This window comes from Dromiciops gliroides, chromosome 5, assembly GCF_019393635.1.
Source record: "Dromiciops gliroides isolate mDroGli1 chromosome 5, mDroGli1.pri, whole genome shotgun sequence".
Lineage (NCBI taxonomy): Eukaryota > Metazoa > Chordata > Mammalia > Microbiotheria > Microbiotheriidae > Dromiciops > Dromiciops gliroides.
In genome coordinates this window covers 278022130-278038965 of record NC_057865.1, presented here as the reverse complement: position 1 = coordinate 278038965, position 16836 = coordinate 278022130, and the positions used below count along the sequence as shown (strand labels likewise).

The 16836-nt window shown below is 44.9% G+C and overlaps 1 protein-coding gene across 5 annotated transcripts in view; it reads right to left on the bottom strand.

Moving 5' to 3' along the window:
• ANO4 (anoctamin 4) overlaps positions 1-16836 on the bottom strand; it is a 444684-nt gene that overhangs the window by 28385 nt on the left and 399463 nt on the right. For all 5 annotated transcript variants that reach the window (XM_043969145.1, XM_043969146.1, XM_043969147.1 and 2 more), the window contains 5 exons: positions 16329-16365; positions 10566-10677; positions 8330-8387; positions 7326-7423; positions 3962-4104 (listed from right to left, as the gene is read on the bottom strand). In XM_043969145.1, coding sequence (XP_043825080.1) covers positions 3962-4104; positions 7326-7423; positions 8330-8387; positions 10566-10677; positions 16329-16365 — 448 coding nt within the window. The remainder of the gene's footprint in view (positions 1-3961; positions 4105-7325; positions 7424-8329; positions 8388-10565; positions 10678-16328; positions 16366-16836) is intronic.

The following is a 16836-nucleotide window of genomic DNA, read 5'->3' as shown; positions in this document are numbered from 1 at the left end:
ATAAATACAAGCAATTTCAGAGTCAGAGGAGATCTCTGTAGCCACCTAATCCTACTCACACCTGAAAATGTCCCATATAATGTCCCTGACAGGTCGTTATCCAGCCTTGGCTACAAGACTTCCAGTGAGGGGGAACCACTTACTTCCAGTCTAGCCCATTCCATTTCTAGAAAGCTCTAATCATCTGGCAGTGTTTTCTTTTATCAAACTTTGGATTTACCTCTTTGCAACTCTCACCTCTTGCTACTAGTTCTGCCCTCTGGGGGCCTAACAGAACAAGTTTGATGCCTCTTCCTGATGAGAGCCTGTGCTCTCCCCCCAGCTTGTCTTTTCTTAATGGAAAACATTAGTTGCACAGAAACATAGGGTCCTAGAACATAGATTTAGAGCTAGGACCTTAGAGATCATCTCCAATTTCCTCAATTTACAGATAAGGAAAGTGAGGCCCAAGAAAGTTAAAAGGCTTGCCTGTGGTGACTCTCTGACCCCGAGTCCAGTGTTCCTCAGACTGTACCATGCTGCTGGCCTATTCTTCATGTCTGACTGACCGTCATATGTCACTTTTCTGATTGCTCTCCATCTTATTGATGTCATTTCCAAAATGTGGAACAGAACAGTTCCTTTCACCCAAACTCACATATCAAAGTTCACAGTCCTCTTATGATTTAAGTTCTCTTCTTCTAGATATTCTAGTTTGTTGCCTCAAACTGAGCACAATACTCTGAGTATGTTCTGACACCCAGATCATCACCTTTCTTATTCTTGGCATCATACCTTCATTTTGGTTTGAAATTAATCATGTGAACTATGTAGGAATTACTGTTTTAGAGTAAGCTTTAATGACACATGGGCTTAATGCATAAAATGATAGGGGGGCAGCTAGGTGGCACAGTGGATAAAGCACTGGCCTTGGATTCAGGAGGACCTGAGTTCAAATCCAGCCTCAGACACTTGACACTAGCTGTGTGACCCTGGGCAAGTCACTTAGCCCCTCATTGGCCTGCCAAAAAATTAAATAAATAAAATAAAATGATAAAACTAGAGAGCTCTTAAATTTTAATTTGGCCAGATGTAGGGAGGTCTCTGTTGCACACTGATTGACTGACTGACTAATTGGCCTGCTTATTTGTTGTTTGTTTTTTTTTTGAAGAAACTTAATGAGCTTTTATAAAATTTGGGACATTTGATCTATATTATATTACATGATAAGTAGGGTTTATAATTTTGCCTTCCAACTTGAAACAACATGATAATCAAGAAGTTCTTCAAATAAGGAAAAACTTTTATAGTTTTTACTACAATTCCATGAAATCTGGTACTTTGAGAGAAGCTACAAATATAGATTCGTAGGAATAAAATGAGTTGGAAGAGACTTTAAAGGCTTCTAGTGCAACATCCTCATTTTATAGAAGGAAACTGAGACTCAAAAACATTAAGTGACTTACCCATGATCACATAGCTCCTATCAGAGATGAAATTTGAACCCAGGGCATTCACATTCTAAGTATAGGGTTCTGCCTGCTTCATCAAAGAATGTGATTTCATTAAGTATCCTAGTTGTTGAATTTTCAGTCGTGTCCGACTCTTCACGACTCCATTTAGGGTTTTCTTGGCAGAGATACCGGAGTGATTTGCCATTTCCTTCTCTAGCTCATTGTATAGAAAAGGAAACTGAGGCAAACAGGGTGAAGTGACTTGCTCAAGGTCACACAGCTGGTAAGTGTCTGAGGCTGGATTTGAACTCAGGAAGAAGAGTCTTCCTGACTCCAGGCTGGGCACTCTATTGTGCCCCCTAGTTGTCCTGAATATCCATCCTAGTATTATTTAGCAGAAAACTTAATTCCTCACTCTTTCAGACTTTAAGTTCTGAAAGGTTGAAGGACATATTTTACATAACCTTGTTTCTCTCCCACTGTATAGTAGGCCCTTAATGTTGGCTGGAGAATGAATGGTTAAATTAATGAGTGCAAAATGAAAAAGGAATAAGAAAAAAAATTAAATGTAGTTAGAATGTGTCCACAGTGAATCTTTGAGTCATCTAAGAAGCAAAGATATTTGGGGAGCTTCATGGACACATGTTTAATAAATATGATTTCTTTTCTTTTTTCTTTTTCTTTTCTTTCTTTTTTTTGCAGGGCAAATGGGGTTAAGCCCAGGGTCACACAGATAGTAAGGGTCTGAGGCCGGATTTGAACTCAGGTCCTCCTGAATCCAGGGCCGGTGCTCTCTCCACTGCGCCACCTAGCTGCCCCAATAAATGTGATTTCAATGATATAGGGAACTCCCAGGAGAGGGACTCCCTCTACCAACAGAGGTTGGAAACTTAAAGTCATAGAAAGTTGTTTGGGGGCACTTGTTCAGGCTCACTTAGCCAACAGGGGTCAGAGGCAGGATTAGCATTCAAATCTTTCTGGCTGAGGCCAGCTCTCAATCTGCTATTCCATGCTCTCTCTCCTAAATTTATATAAATTTTAAAAGGGTTTTATATATATATATATATATATTTATATATTTATATATTACATACATATAAAATTACATATATATGTAATATAAATTTTTAAAGGGTTAAGGTTGAGTCTGGACTGTACCCTAGTGGACAAATGAAACCAAGAATATAACATATAGCTGACTTGGTTGCGTGAGATCCATCTACATGGTACACCTCCATTATAGGAAGAGAAATAATTGTCTCCCTACTTCTGTTATGAGAATTTCCCTCTAGGAAATAAGGTGGATTCTTTTTTGGGGGGGTAGGGGGAGAGGAAAGGTGCTGGCAGCACAGTTGTCTGTTATATAAAACCATCAACATCATTCTTGCCAATTAGAATTTAAAATAAGATGCATGTAGTGATGAACTGAATACTATATTCTTTCCTTCCTTCCTTTCCTTGCTTCCTTCTTTTTCTTCCTTTCCTTCCTTTTTCCTTTTCTTCTGTCTTTTCCTTCCTTTCTTTTTCCTTTCTTCCTTCTTTCCTCCCACCCACCTATCCATTTCTATCTCTCTTACTTATTGGGGAGGAAGAAACAGTGCATCAGTGCCTTAAAATGAGCTTGTTCTATTAATAAACTGTATTCATTAAATTCTGCATTAATGCTCACTTTGATTTCAACCTGACGTTATACCATTCAGGCGTCTTGTAATTGAAACTGTAAAAACACCAGTAGATATTTGGTGCATAAGCCATCCCAAAACATCACATATCAGAAAGATGACTGCACTTGGATTTTACTAGTGTCCAAAGAGACTTGTGTTTTTTTAAGCAGAGAAAATATTCCGATGGGGAAAACTTTAAAGGTGCATTCTAAATTTAGTCTCTTAGAGAACAGTTCCTTCTTAAATGTGAGCTGAGCCTAGGTTTTCTTGAGTCGATAAGGAGAACTGCTTTTTCTTTGGTTTGTTATTTTCTGAAAACTCATTTCTGTTCATCCCTGACTTCTAAAAGATAAGAACATTGTACTCTTTCTGGAACACTCTGACACCTGTCCACTTGATGTCAGAAACAAATGGAACAGATTTTTTTCCCCTTTGTGTTAAATTGTCTGATTTTTTGCTATGGTGAGGATATAGGCAGAATTTCTTAAAGTAATAACCCTAGGTATCTGGAGCTGCAGAGGACCTCAGAGACCACCTAGTTCAAATCTCTTTTTTTCAGACGAGGAAATGGAGGCCTAGGGAAGTGAAGCAGCCTATCCGAGGACACAGAAGGGAGAATGGACCTGGGTCCTCTGCGTCATCTTGGCTGTGTAGCTCCAATGCTTAAGATCTCCTTGAGAACAAGGTCCATTGCTTGGCCAATTTGGTATCCCTGGCAGCATCTAGGATGGTGCCTTGCACACAGCAGGTGTTTGTTATACTATCAATCAAACATCTTTCCAAGAACAGGAGTAGATTTAGGTAAGAATATCCCAGAGGGCTAAAATCCACATTTTAAAAATAGGCAAAAGAACTTTTCCATACTCATTTCTAGGTATTCATCAAAGAGCCCATAAGCATTCATGGGCTGCAGGTTATAGTCCCTTTCCCATTGTGGGAAACTGGTTTTTCTCTGTGTGCCTTGCTCTTGACGGACTTTTCTCCTCGTCCACCAGTTCTGAATTAACCTGCATGACAAAAAAAAATCAATTTGGGAAAAAAATGTATTTATAAAAGACTTCCAGGGCCCAAAGGAGCCAGTTATCATACGCAAACACAACAAAAGGAGAAATGAAAAACTGGAGACATGTTCAAGACAAGAGAAAGAAGGACCTGGACTTTGGGGTCCATGCTGGTGGCAACACCAGTGGCTAACCAGGAAGCCATGAAGGCTGCCCATGGTCATTTACAAGATACTTTGTGTACCTTATCTCAGAAGTTCGCAACCACCCTGGGACCTACTTACAACAACTACAAATGAGGTGTCTTTCAACGGGAAGTGGAACTCTGAGGCAGCTCATGGTAAAGTACAGAGAGCACTGGGCCTGCAGTCCGGAAGACCCAAGTTCAAATCTAGCCTCAGACACTGATCAGCTGTGTGACCCCAGGCAAGTCACTTAGCCTAACTCAGCCTTAGTTTTTTCATCTCTGAAATAAGGATGATAACAATACCTACTTCCCAGGGTTGTTGTAAGGATGATATTTGCAAAGAACTTTATGAACCTTAAAAGGCTATATAAATACTACTTCTTGTTATTAATTTTAGCAATGTGATCCACGCCTGTTCTTTATTGTAATGTCTTAGAGGGCCACTGTCACCTCCCAGCTCACCCTCGTATTGTGAAATTATTTGGTATGTTTGTCTTTCCCCACCAGACCTCTTGTTGCATTCCCTAAGGGCAGGTAACACCCCCATCTTAAAGATGAGAAAACTAGGCCCTGAAGAGCTTGGGACTGGCCCATAAGTGGCTGATCCAGAACCCAAGCCCAGCTCTGAGAACTCCACAGGCAGAGCCTGTTCCATCAGCCCAGACCAGTGGGGGAGCACTAGCCACGCATCCTTCGCTGACCCTTATAGTTTGGATGGGAGTCATTCCTCAGATTTTATCATTCCCACTCTTCCCATTCTGGCTGATGGCCATGGGCTATGTGATGGGGTGGGGGGAAGAATGTGTGAAGGAGAACACCCACCATTAGATCAGCAAGGTGGTGCAGTGGATAGAGCACCAGGGCCAGGACTCAGGAAGACCTGAGTTCAAATCCAGCCTTAGACACAGTAGCTGTGTGACCCTTGGCAAGTTACTTCACTTCTGTTTACCTCAGTTTCCTCATCTGTAAAATGGGGATAATAATAGCACCCACCTCCCAGGGTGGTTGGGAGGATCAAATGAGAGAATTGTCAGGGTCTTCACACAGTTCCCGACACCCAGTAGGCACTAAGTGCCATCTAGCGTCCTCATTGTCATCTCTCCCATTATTAGCACAGTGGCTTAAGCCACTTCACTGAGAAGTCAGGGTCAGCTTTATCTCTGTAGCTGTAAGACATAAAGAAAGAGAAATGCAGGGTACAGAAGGGGTGCTTCCCATGAGCAGGCTTCCAGAGGAAGAGGGTGGGATGGCTGTGTGTAGGGAGTGGGGGGCACTGAGGCAGGCCAGGGGCTGCAGGAGTACACCCTTGGGAGCACCACAAGGGGCCCTCCAATTCCCTGACTGTCTCGATCTCAGGAGAGAATGATAGTCTAGGACTCCTCGCCTCAGTGACTTCTCCAATTATTTGTATTTCAACAGAATTTCCATGAGGGGCTTTTTTATTTGAAAAAATATTATGATAGTTAGTCATTTAAAATAGGTTTCCTAGTTTTTGACCTTTTCTCCTCTGGTACGTTAAGAAGCTGGAGAAGGAGAGTCAAAGGCTTGCAACAGGAGACTTGGGAGATAGAAGTGAAGATGGCAAACCACCCCCTGACGCCGGAGCGGCTGAAGAGGTGGGGGGGGCTTTCCAAGCTTCCGAGTGCCTGTTAGTGGCCTCAGCATGGGAGGAAGGAGTAGAGGAGGAGAGGAGAGAAGGCCAGGGTGGGATAAGACGTTCTTGATCCTTATGCAATGTCCTAATAAAGACCTCCGACACAAACCAGCGAGTCCGGGGAGGACAGACAGGAAGAGACAAAACATTGCAGATTTACATCTCCATAAAACCCAACTGTCTACAATTGCAAACAGGGCAGAATCAAAAGCCTTTATTTAATTAGAACAAAGAGTGAGCTCACAATAACATGCAGTTGTGTGTCTGCAGCCCAGAGACTAGCATTCTTTCCACTTGGAGGTCATCGTTATCATTAGCTACAATCATGGGCTGCTATTGGTTTTGTTTTTCCCCATTCCCTGAACTACCCCTCACCCTGACATGCTCAGAGGATCCTAGATGAGGAGTTAGAATCTAGTCCCTCCCATTTTACCAATGAGGAAACTGAGGCTTGGAGTGTATAAATGACCCGCCCAGGGTCACCCAGGTGACATATATCATAGGTGAGATTTGAACCCTGGTTGTCTGCCGGGCACTTCCAAGGTTCTAAAATGGCTACCCTCCCATCTTTACCCAAGGTGGGTGCAGGAAGGGTCCCTGCAAAGGTCAGGATCAGCTCCTTGGTATAGAATGAACCAAGGTGTGAACTCACTAGTGCCTCGCCCACAAGGTTCTTGGCAGCTTCAACACAGACTTAACCTGTATGTTACTTTAAAAAAATTGTAGCTACAGAAGGCAGTGTGGCATGATGTAGAGTGTTGGCTTTGATGTCAGAGGGCAGCACTTAGCATATAGTAGGTGATTAATAAATGTTTGTTGACTGACTGCTGGGGTCCAAAGCCTGCTTCTGCCATGAGTCTCTGTTTCCTCATCATTGAAGTGAAACAGACTGGGTGTCCTCAGAGGGCCCTTGTAGCTCTGACTCTATGATCCTAATGATCCTGACCCCCACAGCACTTTGATGTTCACAAATACATTATCTGGTAATGACTGAATACATTCTCTGATTGCCCCTTCCTGCCCCCCAAATCCTAGGGTGTAGTGTGATGCCCATTTTCCCGATGCAAACACTGAGACTCAGAAAGGCTCATCACATAGCGAGTGTGTGTCAGAAGCAGAATCACAGAGTTTGAGCTGGAAAGAATAGCGGAGGCCATTTTATTCACTGGGCTTTGCCCAAGGTCACAAGACAGTGAATGGCAGAGCTGAGATACCCACCCAGATGTCTCCCGGCTCCAGGTCTAGTGCTCTCTCCACCATCATGGGTGGCTAGCAGAATCACCTTCCAATACCACTGAGAGACATGGCCCACTCCAACATGGGCCCTCTCCCGGGCCATCCACACAAGGCAGCATGCCCCCAGGGTGGGACGTCTCTAGTACTTACGGGTAGCCAAGCTCCATGAAATTGTTCCAGGTCTGCTTTAGCACCATTATTATACCCATTTGCATACAGAGATCAATAAGGCATCCGCTAGGGTGGCACTGCAGTGTAAGCAAACACAGAACTGTGTTAGAGTGTAAGCTCCTTGAGGCCAGGGAGCTTCTTTCTGTAACCTCAGTGCCTGGCACAAAACTGGTGGTGGTTGGTGAGTTGTTTTCCAGTCATGTCTGACTCTTGGTGACCCCATTTGGGTTTTTCTTGGCAAAGATACTGGAGCTGTTTGCCATTTCTTTCTCCAGTTTATTTGACAGATCAGGAACTGAAGCAATCAGGGTTAAGTAACTTGACTAGGGTCACACAGCTACTAAGAGTCTGTGGCCAGATTTGAATTTATGAGGACGGGTCTTCCTGATTCCAAGCCCAGTGCTCTATCCACCGTACCATCTAGCTACCCTTGGCACATAGTAGGCACTTAATAAATGTTTACTGAATGACTGTGGAGAAGAAAAAAAAACAGGCCTGTTCCCTTCCCTTCTCCCTTCTTCTTGGCTCTCCTCACCTTCTCTCACAACCCTGGTGGCAAAGCAGGGCTTTATTTATACGTCCTTCTTCTTGTTCAACTATACATACCCATGATCAAATGAGCGAGAATTAGTGGTTAGGGAATTGGTGTTATAAGCACATAAATACAAAAATACACGCAAATAATGTTTATAATAAATCCTATACATACACACATATATGCACGTGTATACGAATGATTGGGTTCTCATATGAGTGCTTAAGTTAGTATCCTCTTTATCCCCCCCCTACCTTCCCCCACAGAATTTGTCTCTGGCATAAGAATCCCTACTTATAGCTCTGCCCAAATCAAGGACTTTGGTTTTTCCTTTTTTTTTTTTTTCCTCTCTCTCTGTTCCTTCCCCCCCTCCCCTCCACCCCAACCCTGCCCCATGTTACTCATTTGAAGGCTATAGAAGGCTAGGCATCCTGGAGCGAATACAGACCTCTTCTAGTCTCCACCGGTTTATCAGCCTCAGATAGGCACCTGGGTGTCCTGTAAACCTTCAACACAAGAGACCACATTAATGCTCGGCACACAGCAGGCCTCACTCAGTTCATGCTTGACACAGTCTAGCTCTTCTCTCAAAATAAATCAATTGAACGATGACGTCCTACCTAAGGGGCAAGCAAAGCCCTGTCTTTTTCAAGAATGAGAGCAGCCTGGCTGGGGGCGGGGTGGGGGGTCACTGGCAAGTCCCAGAATGTCCACGGTTTCTGGTCTCATGGCCCACAGGCAGTGGCACCGGCTCTCCCTTTCTGATCCAATGTAATGTTCACTATTTAGCAAATGCTGAGCCAAAGCACAGGGTCTCCTGACCACACACCTGCATGCCCCCTGGATGGGGTGTGTGTGCCCAGGCATATGAGCATGTGCTGGGGCCTTGCCCTGAGGATAGTATGAATATCCCTATGCAAGCCTGTGCTGCCGACCCCCTGTAAGAAGTGTTCTTATAAATTGAGTCCTGGATAAGATGGAATCTTTAAACTTCCCTGAACTGGCTTTTTGTAGCAATATCTGTCACTCCTGGGAAATGAGAGTCTGGGCTAGAATTCCGCGCCAGCCACACCAGTAACTGGAGAGCTAATACAAATAGCATCTCCATCTGCCCCAGGCGCCCGCCCCTCATCCTTCTTCACTGCCGGCCCCTTCCTTGTCTCTCAAAGCAGGGACTGGATGATGGGTTCATTTCATGAGCTGGGAAGCAGGGGCCCCTTTGGTGGCCTCTGTCAGCCCCATTCCCTGTGCCACCCCTTTCTCCAAGGTCAGACCTGCCTTTCCATTTCTCTGCTTCCTCCTGTTCTTTGAGCTGTAGAACGTTGGAAGAGCCCCGGCCCTGGCCACAGAACCAAGGAGTTGGTTTCTCTGGGTGACGGGATGTGGGCGGCTTAAACACCTGCTGTTCACAAATGCAAGTGCCGTGCCCTCTACTTCTGTTAGGCATGAAAGGCACGAGTGGAGGTCTTAGAATTCTGAGAGGAGATGGGGATGAGGGGGATGGAGTAAGGGTCCTCTTTCCATTTCTCAGGAGGTCAGAGCAAGGCTGGGCTTACAACGGCATCTGCTTAATCCTGTTCTGCCAGTGGGCACAGCTTGATCACATCGGCTGCCTTAAAAGGCTTCATTTCCTTAGTAATTAGCCCGTGATCCTTCCTGAGCGGGAAGGTTTCCTGATTTCATCCTCCCCCAATCCCAAAGGTATCATGTATTCACAAAAGGGTCTTTCCAGTGATCTCTGACCTCAGACCAGGAAGGGGGGCTGGAAGGGCCGGGATTTATCAGGGGCCTTCATTTCACCATGTGGAACCTGAGGCCTAAGGAGGCCCTGGGATCATAGACCTAGAGCTGGAAAGGACCCAGGGGGTCATCTCACCCTCCGGTCATTAGACAGATAAGGAGCAGGTGCAGCGAGCCGCCCAAGGCCACGCCACTGGCATGACAGACAGACTTACGGCGAGATGGGACCTGGGGCCAAACCCTCATTTTACAGATAAGGAAGCTGAGGCCTGGGCAGGGGAAATGACTTGTAAAGGGGTCCTGGGTTTTTGAGCTGGAGGGATCTTCAGAGGGCGTTGTGTCCAGCTCCTTCACTTTAGTGATGAGGAAACAGACTCTTAAGAGAGGGGCTTGAGGTCAGACAGGGAGGGTCAGAGGTCGGACTGGAACACATGTCTTTTTTTTTTTTTTAATTTTTTTTTTGCGCAGGGCAATGGGGGTTAAGTGACTTGCCCAGGGTCACACAGCTAGTAAGTGTCAAGTGTCTGAGGCTGGATTTGAACTCAGGAACTCCTGAATCCAGGGCCGGTGCTTTATCCACTGCGCCACCTAGCTGCCCCTGGAACACAGGTCTTTGACTCCAGAACCAGGGCCTCTTCCACCGACCACATGGACTTCTTCTGTTTCTGGGGGACCTCTCTGTTGTACCCTGTTGTAAAAAGGCTTTAGGAGTTACAGGTTCCCACTGAATTCTAGTGCCAAGGTTTGCAGTAACACTGTGCTCTGGCTAAGTGTGCGCAGTTTGGGTTTTCTACTCTGAGAACCCTAGAAGCCTGAACAACATCTTGGGCCCAGACCTTCCCCAGTACAGAAATGTCACCTGAGCCCCCAGCTGCCCATAGCCCAGCCACCTACCCCTTCTCTGCTGTCTACACACGAGGAGATGCGAGGACTGGGGTCCTTACCTTCCAAGGAAGAATGCAATGTAAAAGGTAGAACTGTTCAGATTGACAAACTGGAAAAGAAACATCTTCAAAGTGAAGCTGTTCTCCCACTCAGATTCCGTGCGGGGCTGCTCTGTGGACAAAAAGGGAGAATGGGGGAGCCTTAACCTGATGGTCCAGGCCCCTGCCTCAGAAAGGCCCCACTGCAGTGGTGGAGTGATTACCAAATGATAAAATCACAGGTTCCCCTAGTATTGAAGTCAAGGCAAAAAGTTCTGGGAGAGCAGCCTAGCCCCCTCCCTGGGGAACCCATGTTAAGCCGAACCTTACACTTCATCCCTGAAATGTCCTGGACATTTTCTTTGTGTCTTTTGTCCAGTAGTGTGTTGGTAAATGTTTAACAGCTGCCTCTCCAAAAACAAAAGTATGCACTTTAAAATATATTCTTCATTATTAACATTTTCTCTGTCATTTGAGAGTAGACAATAAGTGGAAATAATAAATCAAGCTCTAATTTGTAGAGTTTGCCAATTTCTGAGGTGTAACTAAATGCTTACAGTCTGTTGTCTCCTAGGGACAGCTAGGTGGCACAGTGGATAAAGCACCAGTTCTGGATTCAGGAGGACCCGAGTTCAAATCCAGCCTCGGACACTTGACAGTTAATAGCTGTGTGAACCTGGGCAAGTCACTTAACCCTCATTGCCCCGAAAGAAAAATAATGTCTCTGGAGATTCAACAATCAAGTGGTTCTGGTGCATTCCTGCTTTTTTGTCCTTACTCCTAGACTGAACTCCTTGAAGGGAGAACTGTATCTTATTTGTCAGCTGGGTGGAGTAGTGGATGGAATGCCAGACTTCCCATCAGCAAGCCTTGATTTCAAATTCTGCCTCAGGTTCTTACTGGGTGTGGGAATGGGGCAAATTACCTCACCTCTTTGTGTCTCAGTTTCTTTATCTGTAAAATGGGAATAGTAACTACACCTCCCTTCCAGAGTTGTGAGGATTAGATGAGGTAACATATACAAAGTATTTTGCAAAACTTAATGTACTATATGAATACTAATTATTACGATCACTACGTCCCCCTCCACAACAATACTCTGCATACAGTCGGGGTTTAATAACTGTTATTGTTGGGCCTCAGTCAGTGCCATGATGTGGACATCTAGAGAGGCACCATAGGGTGTTGGAAGGAGTATTACATTTGGAAGCAGATGCTGTAGGAACAAATCTCTCTTCTGCTGTTTTTACTGCCAGTGGGACCCTGGGCAAATTGCTCAGCCTTCCTGGGCCCCAGTCCCTCATCTATAAAATAGGGAGAGGTGAACTAGATGGCCCCAACCCAGTCTCTCCTTCTAATTAAGACTTAGTGTTAGGATAATGAGAGGGGATCAGATTTGCCACCTACCCAATGCCCCAGTCTCTTTTCTGCCTCTGAGTTTTTGTCCTCAATGGCTGGAGTGTGTTCCTTCCTCACCTCTCTCTTAGATTCCTTTGTTTCCTTTGAAACTCTTCATGTGACACCTCCTCCAGGAAGCCTTCCTGGATGCCCACTGGTCATTAGAGCTCTCTCTCTCTCTCTCTCTCTCTCTCTCTCTCTCTCTCTCTCTCTCTCTCTCTCTCTCAGCATGTTTATGTGCTATATTTCCCCATCCCAGTAAAATATGAGCTCCCTGGGGCTGGGGGGCAGGGCTAGTTTTGTTTCTGCCTTTGTATCCCTGGTGTCTGGTACTGCACATTCTCCCCCCATGGCTGGGTTCCAAGGAAAAGAGCTGGTCTTGCAGCAAGTGCTGTGAAAAGGGCTATGATAACTACCGTAATTTGTCCAAGCCCCCTGAGAATCTCCCAGTTATCCGGGTAACTGAAGGGGAGCTGTACAGGACTGATTTGACGAATCGGGATACAGAATGGCTTTGCAGGGACCAAGAGTGATGCCTAGTTGGAAGTGCAGAATCAGTGACCCTGCAGCTGGTTTAGCTCAAGCCAGCCTTGGGCGGTCTCCAGATAATCTGTCGGCCTTGGCTTCTTAGAGCTATCCTGACACATCCGACATCCAGCTTTTCTTGTTTCTACTCAGGCCAGGGACTGTGGGTGCAACTGTGATTATTTTATGTGCTCTGTTCAATGTAACAAGATGTCAGTGCCCTGGTCCCTGGGATTCTTCCTCCCTCTGCTTCCCGGCAGTCTCCTCCTCTCATGCCTGGAGCTCACACCCTGTTCCCTCCTTGGATCAGCCCATTTCCAGCCTCTCTCTCCCATTTCCCACCTTTCTTTGTTTGGAAATTATATAAACCATGTCTCTGCTTTCCCGGAATTGAGCTGTCTCAGTGATTTTTACAGGCATTGTTTCCCTCTGGTTGTCTTCCTCGGAGTGCCTCAATTGACAATGCTAAATCTGCTTTCCAGGCTCCTAATCTCAGGCAGGGGCCCTATTCTTTTAAAGTACCTCTAGTTCCATGGCTATAAAACATATTTTGAAGAATGTATGACTGCCAGGGACAGCTAGGTGGCGCAGTGGATAAAGCACCAGCCCTGGATTCAGGAGGACCTGAGTTCAAATCCGACCTCAGACACCTGACACTTACTAGCTGTGTGACCCTGGGCAAGTCACTTAACCCCAATTGCCTTCCCCCCCCCCCCAAAAAAAAGTATGGCTGCCACAGATTGTGCTTCCGAACATTAGTTTCACTTATGCCTAACTGTATTCTCAACTCAAGTACTTGTCAAAAACCCCATTAAATGCAAAAAAAAGGCTTTTTTTCTCTTCCCCCAATTTCTGAAGTTTAGAATAGTTCACCTCAGTATTTCATTTCTGTGCCAATTTTTCTTTTTTTCTTTTTTTGCTGCTTATCTCCATCATTCCTTTGTGCCAATTTTTCAATAAGGGCAAACTCAAAATGTTTCCTGGAAAGCCATCAGAAAAAGAAGAGGAAAGAGAATCATTTCGGTTTAAAATGATCTAAGAGGTTAGGCTTCAGAATAGGACCAGGTTGCTATTAAGAGAGGATATAATAATGGCTCTGTTGTTAGTGCTGGGCCCAGATTTTACCTCTGTGGTCTCATAGTCAATCAACCAATGCACATTAATTAGACATCTATTATATTCGAGTCAATGTGCCAGGTACTGGAGATAATACCAAGACCAAAATCAAATAGGCCCTGTCCTTCTGAAAGTAATATTCTTTGGGGGGGAGAGACAACATGTATATTTACCAGTTATATATTAATATATATGTGTACATATGCATATAGGTGCATAAACACATATGTGTGACATATACATGTTATATACATACATGTATGTATGTATGTATATGTGAGGGACGGAGGGAGGGAAAAAGAGAGGGAGAGAGAGGGAGAGGGAGAGCAACTGAGCGAGCGAGCAGCTAGGTGGTGTAATGAGTGCCTGGCCTAAAGTTAGGAAAACTCATCTTCCTAAGTTCAAATCTGACCTCAGACACTTCCCAGCTGTGTGACCCTGGGCAAGTCACTTAACTCTGCTGGCCTCAGTTTCGTCACCTGTAAAATGAGCTGGAGAAGGAAATGGCAAACCACTCCAGTATCTCTGCCAACAAAACCCCAAATGGGGTCAGGGAGAGTCAGACACAACTGAAAAACAATCAAACAACTATATATGTATGTGTGTATATCATTACATACATATATATGTAAACATACAGAGTATATAGGAAGTAATTCTTTTTGGTTTTTTTGTTTTTGGTGGGGCAATGAGGGTTAAGTGACTTGCTCAGGGTCACACAGCTAGTAAGTGTCAAGTGTCTGAGGCCGGATTTGAACTCAGGTCCTCCTGACTCCAGGGCCGGTGCCTTATCCACTGCGCCACCTAGCTGCCCCCCCCCCCCGCCCCGTAACTCATTTTTGAGGCCAGGTACTAGCTGAGAGAAATCAGGAAAGGTCTCATGGAGGAAGGTGGTCATGGAGCTGGACTTTGAATAAACCTGGGAATTCTAAGAGGTGGACATGGGAAAGCTACAGTCAGGAGATGGGGAGATCCGGGGAGCAGAGCTCCCTGGGTATCCAACCAGCCCTTAGATGAATGGGCATTTGCTTAAAAAGGCTCCTCTCCAGTGACTTTCACTACCCTTCTTTATATCTGTCTATGCTCATTAGAAACATGATTTCCTCATTAACATTATGCCCATTTAACAGATAAAGAAATGAGGCTGTGAGGGTAACAGACTGGTACTAGTCCCTGGCCTCGCTATCGAGTCTAATCCCTTTGCTCATACAGTCAGTTGGTGGTCCTACATTGGATTTCCTACCCATGTTATTTCTCATCAGGGCTGCACAGAGAGACTCAATGGCAAGAAATCAACAAGCATTTCACACTGGGAGAACTACAGAGGGAAATGAGCCAACACGGGTCATTCATGAGCAACTGTGTCTATAAATTTAGGGACTAACAACTTGTGTAATAAAATCAGAGCTGGTCTTTACATCCCGAGTGTGTTACACATTTGTAGTCTGTTCATAGCTTCCCCTCAGCCCATCCCATTTCTTGGTGGGCTCGATAGAGCTCACTCGGATGGATACAGTTTTTCACTGAGTCATAGATCACAGGCCTGGAGGGATTCGTGGTGACAAGCTTATTTCCACCCTTCGTAACAACCACCTGAGGGTGTGATATACCTGAAAATTAAATCAATCCTGTGTGAGTTGTAAAATATTGACATAAGATCTTAGGAACAAGAGGAGCTTGAAGGGACCTCAGGATTGGCCAAATGTCAATAGACCTGCTAGTCCAGCCCCCTTCTCTTTCCTGATGAAGAAACCGAGGCCTCTGGAGGTTCAAAGGCTTTTGTGGTTTGTCATATGGGTAGTGAGCATCAGAGGGTGGGCCTTGACCTCATCTAGTCACTCCACAGCAAGTCCTTTGGCCAAATGAGCAAACGGAAACTTTGCCTACTGTATAATGGGTAGTTTTTTAAAAATGTTCTACTATTTAAATTTTGTTCCTGTGAAGATACACCCCAAATGCAAACTTAATTCAATTCAAAAAGTATTTTTTATGCCCCTACTATGTGTGAGGCACCGTGTGAATAAGATCATCTCAGGTGACATGGAAACAGGCAAAGAATCTCGGCCTTTAAGGCCATAGGATCGTAGCTGTCGAGCTGAAAGGGACCTCAGAGTCTACCAGTCCAACCCTCTCTTTTTTGTCTTAAAATGAGGAAACTGGGGCTCAGGGAAGTAAAGTTATTTCGGATCATAGATCTACAGGAAGGATTGTGGAGCCATCTCATTCAGTGCTCTCATCTTATAGATGAGGAAATTGAGTTCTAAGGAAGTTGTGTGATTTGCCCAAATTCACCCAGGGATGGGATTTGAACCCAAGTCCTCTTATTCTATAGACTGTACTTCACCATGTCACCTCCCTAATCAACTCCCTAAAGGGAAAACAAAACAAACAAAGCAAACAACTCTTGTATTTCTTTCTCTATAATAACTTCCAAAGAGTATCCATCTAATGACCAATATCGACCCCAAACAAAAGGTGATGAAACACCCCCCCCATTCCTCGTGGTTGAGAAGTGGGGGGCAAGGGGTGTGCAATATCGCATATCCTCTCAGATACAGTCACTGTGTTGGTTGGTTTTGCTTAGCTATCTTTCTTTGTTATAAAGAGTTTAATGGTTCCCCATCTTAGGCCAGTTCAGAAATTGTCACTGCCTGTGTCTAAACACAGGGCGTCTTCGCCTTCACCCCACCATAGTCTTTGCACATCCCACCCTGCAATAGGGTGAAGGAAAACATTGCCACTTACCTAAATTTGTCAGAAGAAGAGCAACTTTTTCATACAACTGCAAAACAAGAAGAAAAATATTTCACGATTCAGAAAGCGAAGTGCACAGACCCCCAACTATGCAACTAGAGAAGAAGCGAGTGACCCTGCAATCAAATTGGAAGCTCCCCCTCCCCTCCAAAAGAACCCGTTCATTTTTATGGGAGCCATGTTCTAGAAGGACCCTGGGGAGGTGGGCAAGTTTGTGGCAACAAACCCTATGTCTTCTGAACTCCCTTTTTAGGGGTCAACATCCCGTGGAAATAAGTTATTTCCTCTGAACACATGATAATTTCTTAGGACCATGAAGTGCTGTGGCATAGTCACAGAAGTCAAGCCTCAGTGTCAGAAAGACCTGGGTTCACATCTTACCTCTCACACATACTGTCTCTGAGACTCTGGACAAGTTGCTTAACTGTTCTAAGGCAACTCTCTAAGACTATAAATTGCCACAGGGACCAATTTATATTAGGAGAGGGAATTTTCTCAC